This window comes from Rhamphochromis sp. 'chilingali' (genome assembly GCF_963969265.1).
Source record: "Rhamphochromis sp. 'chilingali' genome assembly, chromosome: 9".
Taxonomy (NCBI): Eukaryota; Metazoa; Chordata; class Actinopteri; order Cichliformes; family Cichlidae; genus Rhamphochromis; species Rhamphochromis sp. 'chilingali'.
In genome coordinates, this window is record NC_137936.1 from 38234286 (window position 1) to 38252956 (window position 18671).

Sequence of the window (18671 nt, forward strand, 5' to 3'; positions counted from 1 at the left end):
CACACACACACACAGTGGGTGGATTATAGCAGATTAGAGAAAGAGGTATAATTCATACTGATTCATGGTTAAAATAACTAACATGCATAACAAAGTTTATCTGCGGATATATGGAAACTTTTCTAGTGAAAATCCATCAACATGTTTAACTGAACCGACACCTGCGACGGCTTTGGGGCCACTTATCTTAAAAGTTTGGCTCCCTGTGATTTGGAGGTGAATCCTGTCAAAAATAAGCTGAGCTTTGATCATAAACAGAGATTCTTAAGTAAACATACAAAACAAAAATGGTTATATGGGTCGTGGGATTAAATATCGATACCGTGCTGCCTACAGGATGGAACATGCAGAGGGATATTTGGAGGTAAACACTTTGTTCTCCCGCCCGTAGACGAAGAAGCTGTAGTCTTTCCCGCTGTAGGTGTAATAGGCATGAGTGAGGGGCACCAGCTCGATGCTCTGACGCTGAGGAGGGAGATCGGACGCTCAGAGTCGACACAGAGCAACAAACCTCAAAGAAGGTGTCTGAGATCGGCCGAGAGGGCCGCGTGCGCGTATCTGTACCTGCTGCAGGATGCGGCTGGTGGCGGTGAAGCGCTCGAGGTGTTCGTTAATCAGTTTTGTTGAAACCTCACAGATCTCCTGATCCGGGAAACCCTGGATAGGATACACCTGGCAGCAGCAGGAAGTCTGTATTATTATAAATGCATTCATATAGTTCATATTCATCCACACGCTGACCAAACATCCAGGTGTGTGGTTGCACTCTCTCCCACAGCAGGACAGAGGAAGCAGCCGGTGTGGATCCAACACACAAATGAAAGAAAGAAAAATAAATGTGTTACCAGCAAACTCTCATCGACGAAGAAAGCGTCTCCCGACACCTTCTCGAACTTCCTGTCAGGAAAGTCGGGCTGGCGGTCGGGAATGAACTCACTGACGTTGTTCTTCCTACACATTTAAAAAATAAACACAAACGGCTGAAGCAGTGATGTCATACGGAGGGCCGTGGGAACATTTTGAGTGATTTTGATACCACGTCACTGTGAGCTGGATGAAATGCAGCAGGTTTTGGCTGCCGAGACAAACGGAGCAGGTCTTGTAGCCGTGGCTGTGGCAGCTCAAACACCTTCAGGAGCGAGAGACCGACAGCAGAGTCAGAGACAGCGTGAAAAACAAAGAGAGCAGAGCTGCAACGGCTGCCTGCAGGCTCCGTGCAGCTCCATCTGTGTGCTCTCCCTGCTCCCGATTCATCATGTCAACTTCATTTAGGGAGGACGATGAAATCACAGGGAGGTCAGACTGTTTGGGTTTGGCCAAAAATCTGTGAACAGGCTTGTTGCATGATCAAGCACCAGGAGGTTCTCCTTCAGACGCCTCGAGATGGTGGACTTTCTTTGGTCCTGTATCCTGCAGGCTCATCCACGGATGCTGCATCGTAGCAACAAACATGACCCTCACCATCCCTTCCCCTCTCTCTCTCAGTTTGTGTCAAAGGCACAGTACACCCTCGGGGAGGCGTGGCCTCCAACGGCCTCCTGACTGCCACACCTCCCATGTATGTTACAGTTATCCCTCCACTGGAGTCCTCAGTTCCTGCTGGACATCTTTCTGTATCAACACTCACTTCCTGCCTGCTCTTCATCATCATCACGTCTCCCCTCAGTCCAGGGAAAGCAGCTCAGACTTTTACAGGTTGACACGAAATCGTGCCTCCGATAAGCAGAGACGTGTGTCGCAGCACAAAGTGCTTTTGTTAGCTGTCCCTGATCATCTGCACATTTTAGTGAGAAAGAGGCAGAAAAGCAGCAGACTGGGCTCTCACCTCTTTCGACCTCTGCCATGACAGGAAGTGCAGTGCTTGTTCCTGATACGACCGCGGCCGTGGCAGAACGTGCAGCGCTTCTGCAGAACGAGAAGAACAGATTAAAAAGATTCATATTCACTGCAAACTATGTTTGATCATTTTAAACTATGATGGATGTGTCTGAACATTCAGAGTTTCTGTTTTATCTTAAGCAGAGATGAACAAACAGAAAATAAGTGAGATAAAAATCAACAACCAGCAGATATTTTTCATGTGTCATAATTCGCAGTTAAAGCTGGAAGCGAATCGTGAACGTTCTCCCATTTCTACTTGTTCTGTTAATTTAATAAAATATGAAACGCTTTAAAAGCCGGACCTGGCCTCGGCCGAAGCAGGCGGTGCAGCGAGTTCTCCCGCAGCCTTTGCACTTGTGACACACCTGGAACACAAATTTGTGTTACTGTGATAAAACAGCAGCTCAGGAAGCTGAAAAAAGACTAAGAGGCGCAGAGCCGCACCTTCACGAACGACGAGTGCGGCACTCGGATCTTCTCCACCTTGTCGGTGTATCTCTGAGGCAGCGACACCGGGATGTCCCACGGCGCGGGGCTCATACCGTACTGAGGACCGTCCACCGTCTGACCTGTTTCACACCAGGACAACATAACTGATGAAGAGTTATCCCGCCTCGTGTGACCGACCGCTCCTCACCCTCAGCCGATTGATCCTGTGTCACCACATTTCTCCACTTTAGATTTTAATCATCAAGTTTGAGCTTTTCTGATGTGTTTTCCCCCCGAATCAATACTTCTGACAGATACAACAGGAGGTGAAACAACAAGATGAAATGATAACAAACTGAAAGTTTTCAGGTTTCTGCTGCTTTCCCACCTCGAGAACTTTTCCCAGGAACTAAGAACTGTTAGAGGAACTCTGTCTGCTTCCAGCACAGGAATCAGGATCGGGAAATTACTCCACCACCTTAAAAAAATCCCTGCATGTAAGAGGAACTGCCTTTAAACAGGAAGAACAGGAACTATAAAGAAACTTGGATTAGGTGAGTAGTCAGCTGCTGCATTACCACCACCTACTGGACTCCAGCAGTTAGTTATACAGCCAGCAGTCGCAGGGTTTCTGCATTTCGCTGGTCTCTTGCCTTTGTATCGTGACAGACGTGGATCTAATCCTGTTGTTCATGCAGGAAACACATCATGTGAGGAATTGTTTTTACCGTTGTAGGGCTCAAACTGCCAGGCGCTGGCTCTGGTCTCGGTGTAGGTCTCCAGTCGATACTGCAGAAAGAAAAGGAGGCAGACTGGAAACACTGGCAGCACTTTGGATTCAAAACCAAGTAAACTGGGTTTTAAAGAGAAACTTAAAAAGCTTTAAAATCATGTTTGCTGTGAGCTGTTAAAGCTGCCGTGGATCCTGGACAAGCTTTGCTTCCTTACATCAAACTCCATTAAAGTTGAACAGCACTGACTCATTTAACATGGAGCTTTGGTGTTGTTCTTTATTTCCTGTTTCAGAGGCGGACGTTCAATGATCAAAGTTTCTGATAATGAGGCTGGTTTCTGTGCAGGCACTCTCTGTGAGCCAAAAGCTCAGAGCCAGGAGTTTTTTCTACCCCTGGCTCTGTATGATGTCATCCTAATATGGTCATGTTATCTTAGGTGTACAGCTCCAACCACCTGCTGTTTAAACCTTCTGTTTATGGCAGCCAGCCAATCAGGAGGAGTTGTCTTAAACAGGGAGGAGCTAAAGCAGCTTGTTTCACACAGAAGAGGACCTCAGGGTTCATGCAAAGCTGCTCTAAGCTGAGCAAATAATAAAAACATGAACCTGGAACTGAGCAGAATAGCTCCTCTTTAACTTCCTAGGACCTGGCGTCCACATATGTGGACATCACATTTTGGGTTGTTTAGACCAAAATATTCAGTTTTGCTCTACAAGGGCCTGATGTGCACTTACGAGGATGTTGTACTGTCACTGTTCTATTGAAATTTAAAGCGAATGTCCTCATATGTGGATCCCATTTTTCTCAGAAACAAAAATCAGGTAAAAAAAATAAATCACGTAATTCTTTGCTTTTACATTCATCAGGTTCCAATCAGCCCAAAGAACAAAGCGAAATTAAAAGTGCCATGAAAGAGTTCAGGTCTCAGGAGATTAAACAGAAATGCATTAGGACAGCCATCCCCAACCACCGGGCCACAGGCCGGTACCGAGCTGTGAGAGATAACGTTAACTCGGTTTCCCTGGGTCTTTCCCCGTGTTGTAGTTGTGTGTCTTATTTTGAAAGAAATGTTTACACGTTACCATAGCAACCAGAGAGCATTAAGGGGCAGAGAGGCAGACGTTACTCTCAGTGTTGTTGGTGCATTTCAGGAGGACGCTGCTAATAAAGTTACACAATTACACAGTGAACTCATGTTTATTGTTATATTTACAAAATGCCACAGTTTTTGTCTCGGTCCTATCATTTTATTTTGTTGTATTTATCTGCAAAACCTTAAAGGCCGGTCCGTGTCTGACATTAAATCGGTCCGTGGGGACCACTGCATTAGGATACTCTCCCACTATGACAGCTGAGATAACCTCCAGTCGCCCCCAGCAACCATGGATGCATGCATGGATGGATGGATGGATGGATGGATGGGTGGGTGGGTGGGTGGATGGATGGATGGATGGATGCATGGATGCATGGATGGATGCATGGATGGGTGGGTGGATGTTACACCTGAGGTCTAAAATTGTCAAGTAGCTCTTTTACAGAAAAGTTGAGAGCCATCTTCACCACCATGTCTTAAGTATATTAAATGTTTATTATGTTATTTTATGATCATTTTTATTGCATTACTGGCAGACGCTCTTGTATTATTTACACTTATTAGATTTCTACACTCCTCCACCCTTATACTGATATCTAATTACTGAAACACGTGTGGGAGGAGGCACTTAAACTGCTAATTCCAGGAGGTTAACACACGCCATCAGTCACATCTGAACTCTGTTTTTGCTCTGTTGTTCAATTTAATTGAGTCTTATTTCTAAAGCTCCACATCCCAACACAAATCAAAGCCAGACTTTGTTATTCCCCCTTGTTATCAGATGTACCATTTTCATTTCTCTATGGTCAATGATTCATTCTTAAAGGCATCGTTGTTGTTAAACTGTTTTAATGAGTGAAGTTAAAATCATTAGCAGTTTTCTTGCAGATGTCATGTTGGTGTGAGTTAGTTTTGGGAAACATAAAGCCACAGGTATGAGACCTACCCTGTACACTGTGATGGGCTGCAGATCTTTGAAGGTGAGGTTCCTGGCAGGTTTGGAGCTGTAATTCCATTTGGATTCCACAAATTTGAGCAGAGCATCTCTGGCTACATCCTCTGACACCGAAGGGACCCTGGAGAAAAATATCTTTCATCCCACCGGGCCTTCATTTGTTTGTCGAGCGACTATTTTGGCTGAGATAAAGCAAAGAATCATCTGCAAAGCCTTTAATAAAAAGATGACCTGCAGGAGTTACCTGACGTCGGGCACTGATGTGCTTCTGTTTTGTTCAGGTTGGGGATTGTAGGCAGGGGGCGGTGGGTACAGCGGGTTATCGTCATCTGGACAAACGCATGAACAGAAACACAAAAACAAAGGCAATGAAGGTGGTGTTGGTGTACAGAAACCTCAGAGTAGAACAGAAGGCTCACCTCCTCCTTTGAGGCCCTGATACCCATGAATATCATCCAGCCAGCCAGGAGGTGGCGCTGATGGTCCCTCCTCTGGTATGTTTGGATCGAATGTACCTGAAAAGATGGGAAGAAAAGATTGTTTCTGTGGTAAAGTCACAGTTTGAGTAGAAATCATGGAAAAATCAGGTCTGAAAAGTGTCATAAACCTGCATTTTTTTTTTCTTTTATTTATTTATTTATTTTTTTGGCCTGTCCCGTTTGGCTCTTTTGCCATCAGAATTATTGTCTAAAGGCGAAGAAAGATGCCCAACGGATTTACTTTACCAAATTGACCATCCCAGCCTTGCCATAATGGTCCATTTGATTCACCTTTTATTGTTTATTTTATTTTCACTTAATGAATACGGGACAGACTTGACTGGAGGAAAGAAGGGGAGAAAGAAAGAGGGAAAGAGAAACAGCTGAGAAGAGGGACGGGGGAGAAGGGCAAAAGACAAAAACCAACAGAACGGGCAGAGAAAAAAAAATGCATATATCAATCACCTGGATCACCTGCTGAGAAAGAAAAAAGAAAACAAGCAGAAGAGAACAAGAGTAATAGAATAAACAACATCACAATGATATATGGGAATATGACAGTAAATATTAAATATTAAACATTATTGTGCAGCACATAAGATCAACAGAACACAGTGTGCTTTGAGGTAGGAGCCAAAAAGGGTGTAGTTTGTGGGTGTGATCACCCGTGTGTACACCTGTGAGCATGGACGCGCTTGTTTTTTTTTAAAAGGTTCCTTCATGTAATGATCTGCTAGAGGGTGTGGGGGGGCCACAGCCCCGTCCTCCAGGGCGTGAAGCAGGTATGGAGGAGATCAAAACTCCAGACATCCAGAGGCCCCCAGAACACAAGAGACCAAGGAGGACCAACAGAGGGGCAGCCGCGCCACTGTCCCGGAAAGAGCTGAGGAGAGTCCCAGATGAGGGCTCACTCAGCAGCCGCGGAGCAGAAGCCAGGGGGGGGTTGCAGTGACGCGCCCGTGAGCTCCGCCGGCAGCCAGCTGTGCCTGAGTGACCGAGCCCCAGGCCGAGAGGCCGGGGGCACCCCACCTCCGAAGTGGCCCGAGCGAGCCCCAGGCTCCAGGCCCCGATAAGCGGCCGCCAAGGAGTGAGCCGGTGTGTACCTGGACGCCCATCCCCGGACACAAAGAACCACCAACGCACCGATGTCTGAGGGGGTCCGCCACTGGCAGGGGAAGTGGTGGTAGGGGGAGATAGGCCTCCAAACCTTGGAGGGCCTGAGGTGTCCCCAGAGAGGTGGCGTCTGACACCCAACCTGACATATAGACACAGACATACAGGAACACACAGACACAAACATCCATTCCCACCCTCATGCTCTCATATGCACTTACTCCACACTCAACCAACGTGGAGACAGACATAAAGAGACGTTGTACACACGATCACACTCCCCAAGCGTACTCTACAAACCGGGTCTGGGTGCCCCCGCCCCTGCATTTTTTCTAATGGCCAGCAGGGGGCGACTCCTCTGTTGCCATTTTGATACCACATGATATGTCGCATGCCCCACAACGTCAGAGCATGCTCTTAATGAGACGATGGATGGTGTCCTTGCACACCACAAGTGCCAGAAGAGTTCTGTTTCTACTGTGTTCTACTGTTCTCTAGCATGGGACTGATGGTATCAAGTGTTTATTCACCAGGAGCTGCCTGCAGCATTGTTGGTCACAAGCAGGAAGCCAGGACCCAGTGCAGCAGTGTGGCCTCGTACAGTGGCCTGTACGAGGCCTGGCCTGTAGACGTCCCTCCATGGATATGCTAACCACCAAACCGCTCGTGCTGAGCGATGTTACAGGCAGCATAACATTCTCCACGGCTTCTCTAAAGCATTTCACGTCTGTCACCTGTGCTCTGGGTGAAGCTGCTCTCATCTCTGAGAAGCACAGTGGCAGACCTGCTAATTCTGGTATTCTATGGCAAAGGCCATTGGGCTCCACAGTGGTGGGCAGCGAGCACAGGGCCTGCTAGAGGACATGAGGCCCTCATGAAGGCTGTTACTGATTCACCCCAGCAGCCTGCTGCAGGTCGTTTTATAGCTCTTGCAGTGTTCATCCTGCTGATGGGTTGAAGGCCTTCTACAACCCCGCCCAGCTCTCCCAGAGTTACTGCCTGTCTCCTGAAAGTCCCGTGGTGGTGATGTTTGAGTTGGGAGGTTTTATGCCAGACATAAATTCTGGTGCCAGTTTACTTCTCTGCTTTGGTGTCTTCAGGTTCTTGATAATTGTGCTCTAACCTGATTAGTCTCACCTGTGTTGTTCTAGTCACACCTGTTTCCAAGCAGTCAGTGAGTTCCTCAAGTGTACGTAGATCGTCAGGGATTGTTTCGGTACACTTCTATTTAAGCCTTTAGAGTTTGCTTCACTGACTGATCACCTGTTAATGATCTAAGCCTGTTTTTGGATTAAAGCTCTGGACTGTGGAGCGCTCGAGTAAAAATAAGCAACATGCTGCGAGGGAGTGGCCAGTGTTTCTGTCCGCGTGGCAGGAAAGGAGGATGCATTCTTTAGCAGAGGCTGTCAGGAAACTGGTCCAGCCTCAGGAAACAGCTCACACGAGCATTATTAAATATCACTATAAATATTTACACACCAACTCATTATTCCACTGCCAGTACATCAGATGGATGCACTTCTATGGTTTTACAGCACGAGTGTGCACACTGGTGCACTTCTGTCTTTGCAGTCACATTCCTGTTAGAGGCCAGTCTATCACAAACAATTAAAACATTAGAGCGATGCAGTGTTGGGGGAGATTGGCTTCAGGTACCAGTGAGACAGGAAATACTATTCAGAAAGTTCTCTTTGTGAAAGTTCAGGATAAAGAAAGGCTTAAAAATCCTTCACGGAAGTTTATAAGATGGGGTTTCATAATTGTGGGAGCTTAGACCAGCTCCCAACAAATGTGATGGTAAAATCCTCCACAGAACTCCAGCAGACATCTCAATGATACAGGCTGGACTGACCGGCTCCACCAAATCAGATTAAAGATCAATCAGTGTCTGAACTGTTTCAAAGACACGAGGATGGAGGCGCACACCTCCTGAGCTGTCTGTTTAAAGCAGTGTCACTTACATCATTTATTACAGTCTGCTGCTGCTTTTAAAATAGATTTTAATTGAAATAGAAAATATATGTCATAATTCAGATTTTTGTATTGCTCACACCCACAAATGATCCCAGAAAGTTTATTCTGTTCATCTGTTCGTAGAGCCATCGGTGGGAGAACGTGACGAAACGGTCCTGCTAATACATTAAAACTCAAATTTCAGCTGACAGGAAGGAGGACAAAGGCAACGAGGAAGCACAACGTGGAAAACTAGTTATTGGGAATATTCCTTCCTTCCCCAAAACATATTGTGAAGTTAGAATAGTCGATAACACAGCAACTCCTCGTGGTCCTTTTCCCTGAGGAAACGTACAGAACTTACAAGCTGAGCTCTGTATTATGAAGTGCTACCAAAAACAGAAGAAAATGTATAAACAGCTACAAAATCTGTGACTCTGCAGTGATGCTGCAGCTTCACAGAGCAGGTCAGTGAGCCTGCAAAGGCTTTGTGTTGGAGGGCTTCAGTTTAAATCCAGTGAATCTGGAAACGTTTAACAGACTGGGATAATGGGGAAACTGGACACAGGTGTGAAATTGAATAATTGAATAATCAGGCCCCATCTTATCTTAATGACCTTGTAGTACCATATCACCCTATTAGAGCACTTGGCTCTCGCTCTGCAGGCCTACTTGTTGTTCCTAGAGTATTTAAAAGTAGAATGGGAGGCAGAGCCTTCAGTTTTCAGGCCCCTCTTCTGTGGAACCAGCTTCCAGTTTGGATTCAGGAGACAGACACTATCTCTACTTTCAAGATCAGGCTTCAAACTTTCCTTTTTGCTAAAGCATATAGTTAGGGCTGGACCAGGTGACCCTGAATCCTCCCTTACCCATATGGAAAAGATATATTTATAAATCTTATAAAGTTTGTATCTGTCTTGTATGAAACTTGTATGAAAAGCATACAAGAGTGAAAACAGATATAAGATCCCTTGAAAAATTATATAATGAAACTTGTATGTTTTGGATACTTACTAAAACTATGTATGAAAGTAATGAGAAAGTGGCCACTTTCATGAGTAAATCATGTAAGTTTTTACAATTTCTTTTCCATATGGGTAGTTATGCTGCAATAGACGTAGGCTGGATTCCCATGATGCACTGGGTGTTTCTTCTTCACTCCTTTTTTCACTCTGTATGTAATCATTAGTTATTATTACTCTCTGGCTCTCTTCCTGTCTGAACCTTGTGTTCAGACTGCTGCCTGCATCTGTCTCATGTGTAGTCGTGGTTTTTCTCACTATAGAAATCGAATTGTACCAAAAACATCTGAATAACAGAGTTTAGCTGCTTCGGCCCATGAAACGACTGAAACGACTGAGACGCAGCTGTGCCATTTCAACACACAGCTGTGCACATCAGCATTATCTAACAGAAACAAAGGGGCTGATGGGAATAAGTCTCCCTCCTACAGTTTAAGCAAGTTAGGACAAACTAGCAGCTTCACTATGAACACCATCTGAACACAGCCTGGTTTGCTAATCTTTTCCTGGCTTTGAACGGATCACTTTAATTTCTGTCAACACACCGACTCGGGACATCTAGTGATTCCCTTCAGTGTTTGTCTTCACTCTACACAGTTCCTCAGTATCAGTAACCTAAACAGTGCATAAAGCCTCAGGTAGAATCAACTCTGATTCAAAAACAGGTCTCTCTGAATAAACCGTCTCATTTGAACTCAGCACAGAAAACTCTGATTTATTCTCATCAGAAATACATTTGTGCCCTTATTACTGACCTGACAGCTGTGACTATTAAACAGATTCATGCACATTAGGATATGTGAACTGCACGCTCAGCTAAATGACGCCGCAAAATTAAGGCTCTCGGGCTAAATTTGGCCCACTTTATATTCTTAATTATGGCCACAGCTGTTGACTGTACAGTCACACATGCTGTGTGCAAGATATGGAGCCACAGACGAGCACAGAGATGTGGAAGCGTCACAGCAGCACATCTCAGCTCAAAGTGATGGTTTCACTCTTACAGGTGAACCACACGATCACAGAGCTCTTCCTTTTCCTGTCTAAATGTTTTAAAGTCTATCAAACCTTTTAGTCGACTGATTAAGGACTCATGTTGTACATGACACAACTTCATGACACATGCAAAGTTCATTAAATAATGCAGATCAGTAAACTATGAATGTGAATTCTCAGTTTTCTATTGATGGGGGCAGGGATAGCTCAGCAGGTAGAGCGGTCACCCCATGATCAGGAGGTCGGGGGTTTGAATCCCTACACACTGCTCCCCGCTGCGCCTTAGTGGCTGCCCACTGCTTCACTGAGTGAATGGGTCATATGCAGAGAGAGTAATTTTCCCACGGGGAAAATTAATTCAAAAATTCAAAAATTCAAAAATCTCATCAATTAAAGTTGATCTACAGAGAATTACATTTTTATAGGACAACAATAAATCAGCAGAGACATAAACACAGACAAATCTATAAACACGGAGCCAATTAAACATCTGTTTTTCAGATTTACTGTTCACAGCTAAAGTTAGTTTTTATGTCCACGCTGGTATTTGGTAGTATAATAACCAATAATAACCCCCATGAGAAGCACAAATAGCATATTTTTACACAATAGATGCGATTAAACCACTTCCACGGCACCGTGCAGCCATTTAACATGTGCGTCACGATGTCGCCCGACACAAACACTTTGTCAGCAACCCAACAGCTCTGAGTGTTTTTCACGAGCCGGGTTTGCTTCCAGATAAAAATACAGAGGCAGCGAGCTCGTGGCGAGCGGTACACAATACCTCTGGCTGAGGGATAAAAATATCAGCGAGAAGGTGTTTCCCGCCACGAAAAGATCTGGGCTGAGATGGTCTCGGTGTGTGAGAACGCTCTCAGGGAGGGAGGATGGAGGGAGGGTGATGGAGGCAGGAGAGAGAAAAATAAAAATAGAGTCAGAGAGGGGGAGAAGGAATGTGAAAACAAAGCCAACTTATTACTGAGGCTTTAGCTGGACAATGCATCCAAAGCCCCTTCGTCTCCTTTTCTTTCTCTGAAGCTCAGTTTCTAAAAGTCTGCTTTAACTCCAGATCATTTAATTTAATAGACAAATTTACTGTTGACTGGAGCTGCGATGGTTCCTCAGTTAGACCCTTAAAACAGAATTCATTAGCAGCATTTAAATAAATCATTCATTAAGCTCCTCTGATTTTCCCTACTGTCTGTCGTATACGGTTTAAACTGTTACAATGTTGCAGGCCTAAATAATGAGCTCTGGTAATGAACTCTTCAGAGGCGATAAATGCTTTACGCTCCACTTCCAAACGCTCCCAGTGTGACATCGTCCGTCAAAGACACACAGCTGGTCTCAGGGCGACGTTTAACAAACAGTCAATCTGTCTTTGGTGCAGAAACACACACAGAACCAAAAGTAAAGTTACTACATGCTTTATTTGGTGTTTTAATGATCATTTAAATGATCTGAAGCTCGTGTTTATCTTCAGCTATGTGAATACCACACTGCGCGTGCTCACCAGTTCGGCTTGGTTCATTAAAATTTGTTTAGGTTCGTAAATCTGATAAAGTGAAACTGGTTTTGGCAGACAGATGAACTCACTCAGAGTGAGATAAACACCGAGACGTAATCACTGCGCGTCTCGTGACACGGCACCGCTCAGCGTGGCCTCCTCACACCATCCGACACCTCCCACACACAGATTGAAAGGCTCCATTATTACAGCTCGTTTAATGATGCCTGACCAAGGCTGTGACCAAAACCTTTTGCCTGGTCATATTTTACATGTTGTCACATTGAAGTGGCAGAATGTTAGCCAAACTAGAGACGCAAAACAAGCTTCAAAAACTTGGACGTTTTCTCCAGTTAAATGCCAAAAGCATTCAGTTACTATACTGGCTGTGCAACCTATGCCTTGTTGCCAGACTCCTGGGTAGGTAGGACGTCTTGATAACTGCAGGTCAATAAGCAGCAATAGAGACCATCTGCAACCATCTAACAAGAAAAAACACGTACTCCCCATCCGACTGAAAGTGGTTGCTGGAGGTTGACGTCGGTCACTGTGAAGTACACTGATAAAAAATCACTCGCATCCACTAAGAGACCAGTCAGTGCAAGGGAGGGTTCACCTTCAAAACCCCCGAAGGACGGGGCGGACAGGGGTGATGAGATGAGCGTTATCTGAGCCAATCAGCACCAAAGGTTGGATCTGGTTAAATCCCTCAATCTGGACTTTCTGTAAGTGAAGATACTTCTTCTTTAGCTGTTCAGCTGGACATGACTGAGTAGCTAGGCTCAGTTGTTGGGCTGTGAAGGCATGTGTTACTTTGTACCTCACTTTGGGCTTAGCCCTTGGTGACACCTGAAATGAGACAAAGCCTCCCTTCATCTGGATTACATCTCGACGGATAGTTCTCAGTGAGAGTGTTGCTTCCTCCTGTTCCAAACCTAGAGATGTAACTGCCGCTGGAAGCACAACAGTCTTCTCTGAGCCGTCATCGAGCACAGCAAATGTATCCAGTGATTTGCTCCCATGATGTAGTTGGATTGGTACTACCTTAAGCATAACACGACCTGAGTGACTTGAATAGTCTAGGTAGACCATACTAGTACTCACAGTTAGTATGTTAGGGTCCCGCTTCTTGGCCTCAACCAGGTCATGGAGCACCGACAAATGCTGGTCACCACAGGTGCTGCACGGCTTCTTCAGAGTACACTGCTCTGGAGAATGTTTACGGCCACAGCGCCAGCATTTGGCCTTCTCGGTAATCCAGGTAGCCATAGCTTTGAGGTCTAGTCTTTTGAATCCATCACAGCCATTCAGATAATGCTCTGTCCCTTCGCAGTATGGACAATAAGGTTTGAACTTCTGTTTCTTCTTAGGTTGGATTGTCAGATCTGGAGCTGTAGATTCTCCCTCCTGGTTTAGCTTGGCTTGGGCTAGATTTGGGCCGTAGTAGATGGAGGCAGATCTGTTGTGTGGCTTGAGCCCTGCTGAGGCTTTGAGTAGGTTCTTCTCTGGACGTGGCTTGTCCGGGGGCATTTGAGAGGCTTGTCTGGATAGCTGAAGGACTTGGGATTTCCGTTCGAGCCATTCTGAGAAGTCGTACATATTGTATGTTCGGCTGCTGCCACTGCGGATGATCCCCCGGGTGATACAGTACTCGATGAAGTTGTCCCTGTATGGCGGAGGGAGCTTGGTAAGCAGTCTGTCCACATGTGAACCACAATGAAGCTCGCTGGCTGCTACTTCATCCATGGTACTGAGAAGCCCGACCAGGCTGGACACCGACAGGGAGAGGTCCTCAATAGCTTGAGAGTCTCCGGCTCTAATAGGGGGGCCGTTTAATATGGTGCTAAGCTCACTTTGGACTAACTGCCTTGGCTGTCCATACCTCTGCTCTAGCGCCCTCATTGCACTAGTGTAGGGAGTGCGGTCGTGAATGTAGCGCTTGGCTACCTGTAGGGCGCTGGGATGCTCGAGATGATCTAGTAGGACCTGATACTTGTACTCTTCTCCCAGATGTGAATGTGGCCCTAAGGTGCTGTCCAGCCCTTTCTTTAATAAGGCGAAGTCACTCTCTCTCCCCGACCGGAAGATCACCAGCTTAGGCTTTGGGATGCCATATGAAGACGCCACCATCATCTCCATCAGGTTTGGTAGAGGCGTTCCTGCTGGGTAAGTTGTGGCAACCTGCGGATTATGGTGTTCAGCAGAGGAAGATGATGAATAGTGACTGCCTGAGGGATAAGGAACATAGTACTTGCCAGCTGGATCAGGCACAGCTTCAGGATGCAGTATGGTGGGCACAGGGCGATGAGCTTCTGTCCACTGTGATGGCTGGGTCACAGGCGCTGGTGGACGTGAAGGTTGCTGCAAGTACACAGGATTAGCTGGATGTCTGACTTGGAAGACAGGAGCAGCGGGATGTGACATCTGCTGCAGACTCATTGGGTCCACAGCCTGTGATAGCTGGTGCACTGAAAGATGAGCATGTTGTAGTGGCTGATCAGCTGGGGATGCAGAATGTAATAGCTGCACCTGGCCTGGCCTGTTTATCAGGAGCTGATGTTCCGATCGCTGATATGAGAAGGGCTCAGCAGTGCATCGCCCAGGTCTCCTGAGTGGCGTCGATGCAGCTACATAAGTGGCAGGGTGCAGCACTGGCTGAATGTGAAGGCTCGCTTTACGGGGAGGTGATGGAGCAGATGTTTCCACTGGCGTCGGCATGTTCGCCGGTGTTGTGGTGTCATGTAACACCTCATTGCTAGGTTGTAGTGGTGCAACTTCTGTTATGGAGGAAATATGTTGGGGTTGTTCTAACGCTCCTGTTTCTGGGGGAAGAGGACTGTCAGGTTTAGAAGCTTGCTCCAAACGCTCCACCCGCTTCAGTAATGTCCCACGAGTTTCCTCCATAGACACTTGCAGTTGAGTCATGTGTTGGAGGACACTGCTCCAAACTGATTCCATCTTCTGCCATCTCTCATCCTCTTCATAGTCGGAGCTGCTTGAACTACTTGGAGCGCTAGATGGCTCAGTTAAGTTGTGCTCATAGTCCACCAGATGTCCTGGAAGTTTCTTCTCCCGCGTTGGACGGGGGCTACTCGATGCACCTCTATCCTGAGGGTTTGCCATCTCATTAACTCAGCCAAGGCGAATCCGGCTCGAAGGACCACTTGTAATGTATGTTTGCACTGATTGCCGATCACGCTTCAACTGAGTCGTCCTCGGTCAGAAGGAATGGTACTCCACAGTGATGTAGTTCAAATAACTTTACCAAAGAGGTGGCAGATGACATCAACAGGATGTACAGCGTTGGTAGGTCGGCATTACAGTATTCACATGCAGGTAACGGGGGTGTGAGTGTGTATATGGGTATGTGTGTGTGTGGTCATATGGTAAGCACGCACGCAGTATTAACTCACACCGAATGCACGTTAATACGTTACTCCTCCGACACACCTCTCATCTGTGCAGCGCTGCGCTGAACACGTTCCCAACCGGAAGTACAGATACCGAGGTGCATCATGGGTAACGTAGTATAAAACAGCTACAGTGAACAAGCGGACTTTTAACAGTAGGAAAGTAATAAAAAAAGATTCATTAGCATGAAAAACGGTGATAATTCATATGTAAACAATGTGTGAGGACAATGTCAAAGCTCATGGCATCACATCCAATATGGCAGACAGGAATGTCCAAACCAAAGAGTCGCCCCCTGCTGGCCATTAGAGAGAAGGCAGGTCCCCGTGACCTTTGCTGCAGTCGTTGGTAGTCACGTAGGAGCAAGAAAAACAACACTTTTTCGATGGTTATAATAATGACAGATCTTTCTTTGTTTTTATGACCATCCTTACATGATTTTTAATTTTAAACCCTTTGATGAAAAGCAGTTTAGTTTCCTAATTTCCTGCATTTACTACATTTATTTTTGTATTTTAGAACTTTCACTTTTGATACTTTGTGTCTTTTTTAACAGTGTTATCATGGATGTATGGTTATGACCACGGGCCCTATACATATGATAACAGTGTCATACTCGTGCAAATAGTTTGATGGCACAACAACATGCGCCAGTAACATTTTATAGCTGCGACACACAGCAACATCAACATCTAATCCAAAACCTAATCTAAAGGTCCATGTGGTAATCTGACACAACAACCTGAAGTAATTAAAAATTTAAATATGACCATATTTATTTTTATTTATTTAATTCTTTAATTTGCCTGACTCCATCTGTCAGCCTGTCCATCATCACTGCGAACAAGAAGGGGCTCAGATCCTGATGTAATCCCAGACACCAAAACATCACAGGTTCACAGTGATGAGCGTTCTGAAACAGAAGTGGTGCTCCCACTGCTTTATGTATTCCAAGGAAGAGGGAGGAAGTTACAAACTGATCATACCACGCTGTTTTGTGCCCTTGGCGTTATCAGCACCTGTAAAGGGAGTTGTCTTCTCCAACTGGAGGCTGAAGTTCATCTAGTTTTAGAACCGTCCACAGAACAGTCTATTACCGTGTCACAACATATTCTAATTTAAAGCACTTAAATACTTTAAATTAGAATAACAGAAACTTTCTGTTTCTGCCCTCTCTCCTACATCTCCATACCTCTGCAGGTATGTTGTATGGACCAACCACCCTTCCACTCTTCTTTTTCTTCATAGCTGCCCTCACTTCCTCCTTATTAATTCAGAGTTTTACTAACACTTCCAAATTTACTATCTTCCCTCCTGATTTTCTTCAACACGCTCAGTCTGTTATCACCCTCACCTGCTGCACATCCTTTCAAGCTCAATCATCTATCAAGCCAATAGATACGAGTCATTTATGGGAGGTTATGGGCTGTCCTTGGGCAGCATTGGACTGTCCGCATCCGTCATTGATGGAGGTAGTGTCAGAAATATGTGCTGCTTGAGCTGCTGATGGACCATCAGTCAGCTGGAGTGAAGCTGGTTGTTCAAACGAAAGCCGCTGTCAGCCATCCTGCTGTGTGTTCTTTTTATCTGAGATCTTTCTTCTCCCGTTGCTGGTTAACTCCACTGTCTCTCACTTCCCTGTTCTGCCCACTTATCAGCCAATCAGCACACAGTGTCATCCATGTCGAGCACCATGTGGTTGGGATTTTGGAGTACAGTAGGGGCGCACCTCTCTACAGACGGACACCAACGCTGCAGCAGAAAGGAAGCCTCTGGCTTTTCCACCTCTCTCCTCCCCAACACTCCCAGTGCTCCTGTTTACTTTTTTCCTCTCCCAGTAAAACTTTTACACGAATCAGACACGATGCATTGTTTTGTTTTGTAATTTGTTTTCTACTTTTATCGCGATAATACTGTAAGATTTGGATTATCGTGAGTTGTCCAAGTACATCTTCAAACCCTGATAATGAGCAGACTGGTGAGTGTGTGTAGTGTGCAGAGGTCCGGGTAATCATGAGCGTTTTGAGCTCTCAGCCTGCAGACGCTCCTGACAACTTTAAAGACCACAAAGAGCTGAAGAGGAGCAGAGCGCTGGAACAAAAGCAGCTCTCTGCTCCCTTTGAACATGCTCACCCACATCTTCTTCTTTCTCGTCCATTCCTCCGCTGCTCACGGTCGTTAAACGTGAATGAAGCGCCTAACAACAAGTCGCGCGCGGTCACGGTAACAATATACCACAACTTCCGGTTACAGTTTTCAAAGAGAAAAGCTTCTGTGTGGGATACAGTGTGTCACGTTTCCTGTGAGGTGTGCGCTCAGTGTGTGAACTACAGCCGGATTTATTAGAGGTGTTTCTTTTCATAATTTCAGTGTTTTTTATTCTGTTTTGACTTTTCTTTAAAGTCGGTTTAGTTTCAGTTAAATTTCATTGTTTCAGTTTAGTTTTTATTGTCTGAACTGTTTAGTTTTAGTTCCGTTTTATTGGCTCCAGTGTCACTTTTAAACTTTGTGGGTTTTATTGTATGGAGAGCATACGTCACAAAATCGTTTTTGGTTATAAAAATGTTTTCCACATCTATCTTTATTTATCTAGTTAGTTTTTTAATAATAGTGATCTGCTGTTTTATATAAAGGCATGAATAACAACACCAGTCAAATCTGTTGAAAATGCTTAAAGTGTTTGATGACTTTGCTCCAAAGGTCTCAAAAAGCCTTTTTAAAGTTCCTTTTCTCATTTTCTACTAAAACTCTCGTCCATCGCGTTCCTGTTGGTTTTACTTCTGTGAGCTTCCGGTCCAGTCTTGGCTGCTCAGGTCTCACTTTACGCTGTCATTTTGTAAACAGGGTGGCCGCGCCCACCAATGATATGCAAACCATTCAGAAATAAATAAATAAAATAGAATAAAAGAGTTTTCCAGAGTTTTCCTACTAGATTATACTTTTTTTGTTGAACTGCACGACATTTTACAGGGATATGAATATGTAGTTTTTACCACATTAAAAACTAAAGTGCAAGTTTTACTTTATTAATTAATACATTTTGAGCCCATGTTTATAAAGCGCTCTAAAATACTGTATATGCAGTATATATGATA

General features: G+C 45.2%; 1 protein-coding gene across 3 annotated transcripts; it reads right to left on the reverse strand.

Moving 5' to 3' along the window:
- On the reverse strand, positions 1-17823 carry LOC308403412 (protein SSUH2 homolog). Of its 3 annotated transcripts, XM_080892796.1 has the most exons (12): positions 17710-17823; positions 5512-5607; positions 5337-5421; positions 5084-5213; positions 3039-3099; positions 2326-2450; positions 2184-2246; positions 1826-1905; positions 1037-1129; positions 846-951; positions 565-672; positions 1-465 (listed from the first exon to the last, which is right to left on the reverse strand). In XM_080892796.1, the coding sequence occupies exons 1-12, from the start codon at positions 17732-17734 to the stop codon at positions 331-333; spliced, it is 1107 nt and encodes a 368-aa protein (XP_080748922.1). In that variant the 5' UTR covers positions 17735-17823; the 3' UTR covers positions 1-330. The 3 variants fall into 3 exon arrangements, with proteins under 3 accessions (XP_080748922.1, XP_080748921.1, XP_080748923.1); XM_080892795.1 differs by lacking the exon at positions 17710-17823 and having other exon boundaries at positions 5512-5844; XM_080892797.1 differs by lacking the exons at positions 1037-1129; positions 17710-17823 and having other exon boundaries at positions 5512-5844.
- Between the last annotated feature and the right edge of the window lie 848 nt (positions 17824-18671).

Coding starts and splice junctions, on each gene's coding strand:
- LOC308403412 (XM_080892795.1), bottom strand. CDS start 5,695: ATGACACTTTTCAGACCTGATTTTTCCATGATTTCTACTCAAACTGTG. Junction 5,214..5,336: donor ACATCAGTGCCCGACGTCAG/GTAACTCCTGCA, acceptor ATTTTTCTCCAG/GGTCCCTTCGGTGTCAGAGG. Junction 952..1,036: donor ATCCAGCTCACAGTGACGTG/GTATCAAAATCA, acceptor TTAAATGTGTAG/GAAGAACAACGTCAGTGAGT.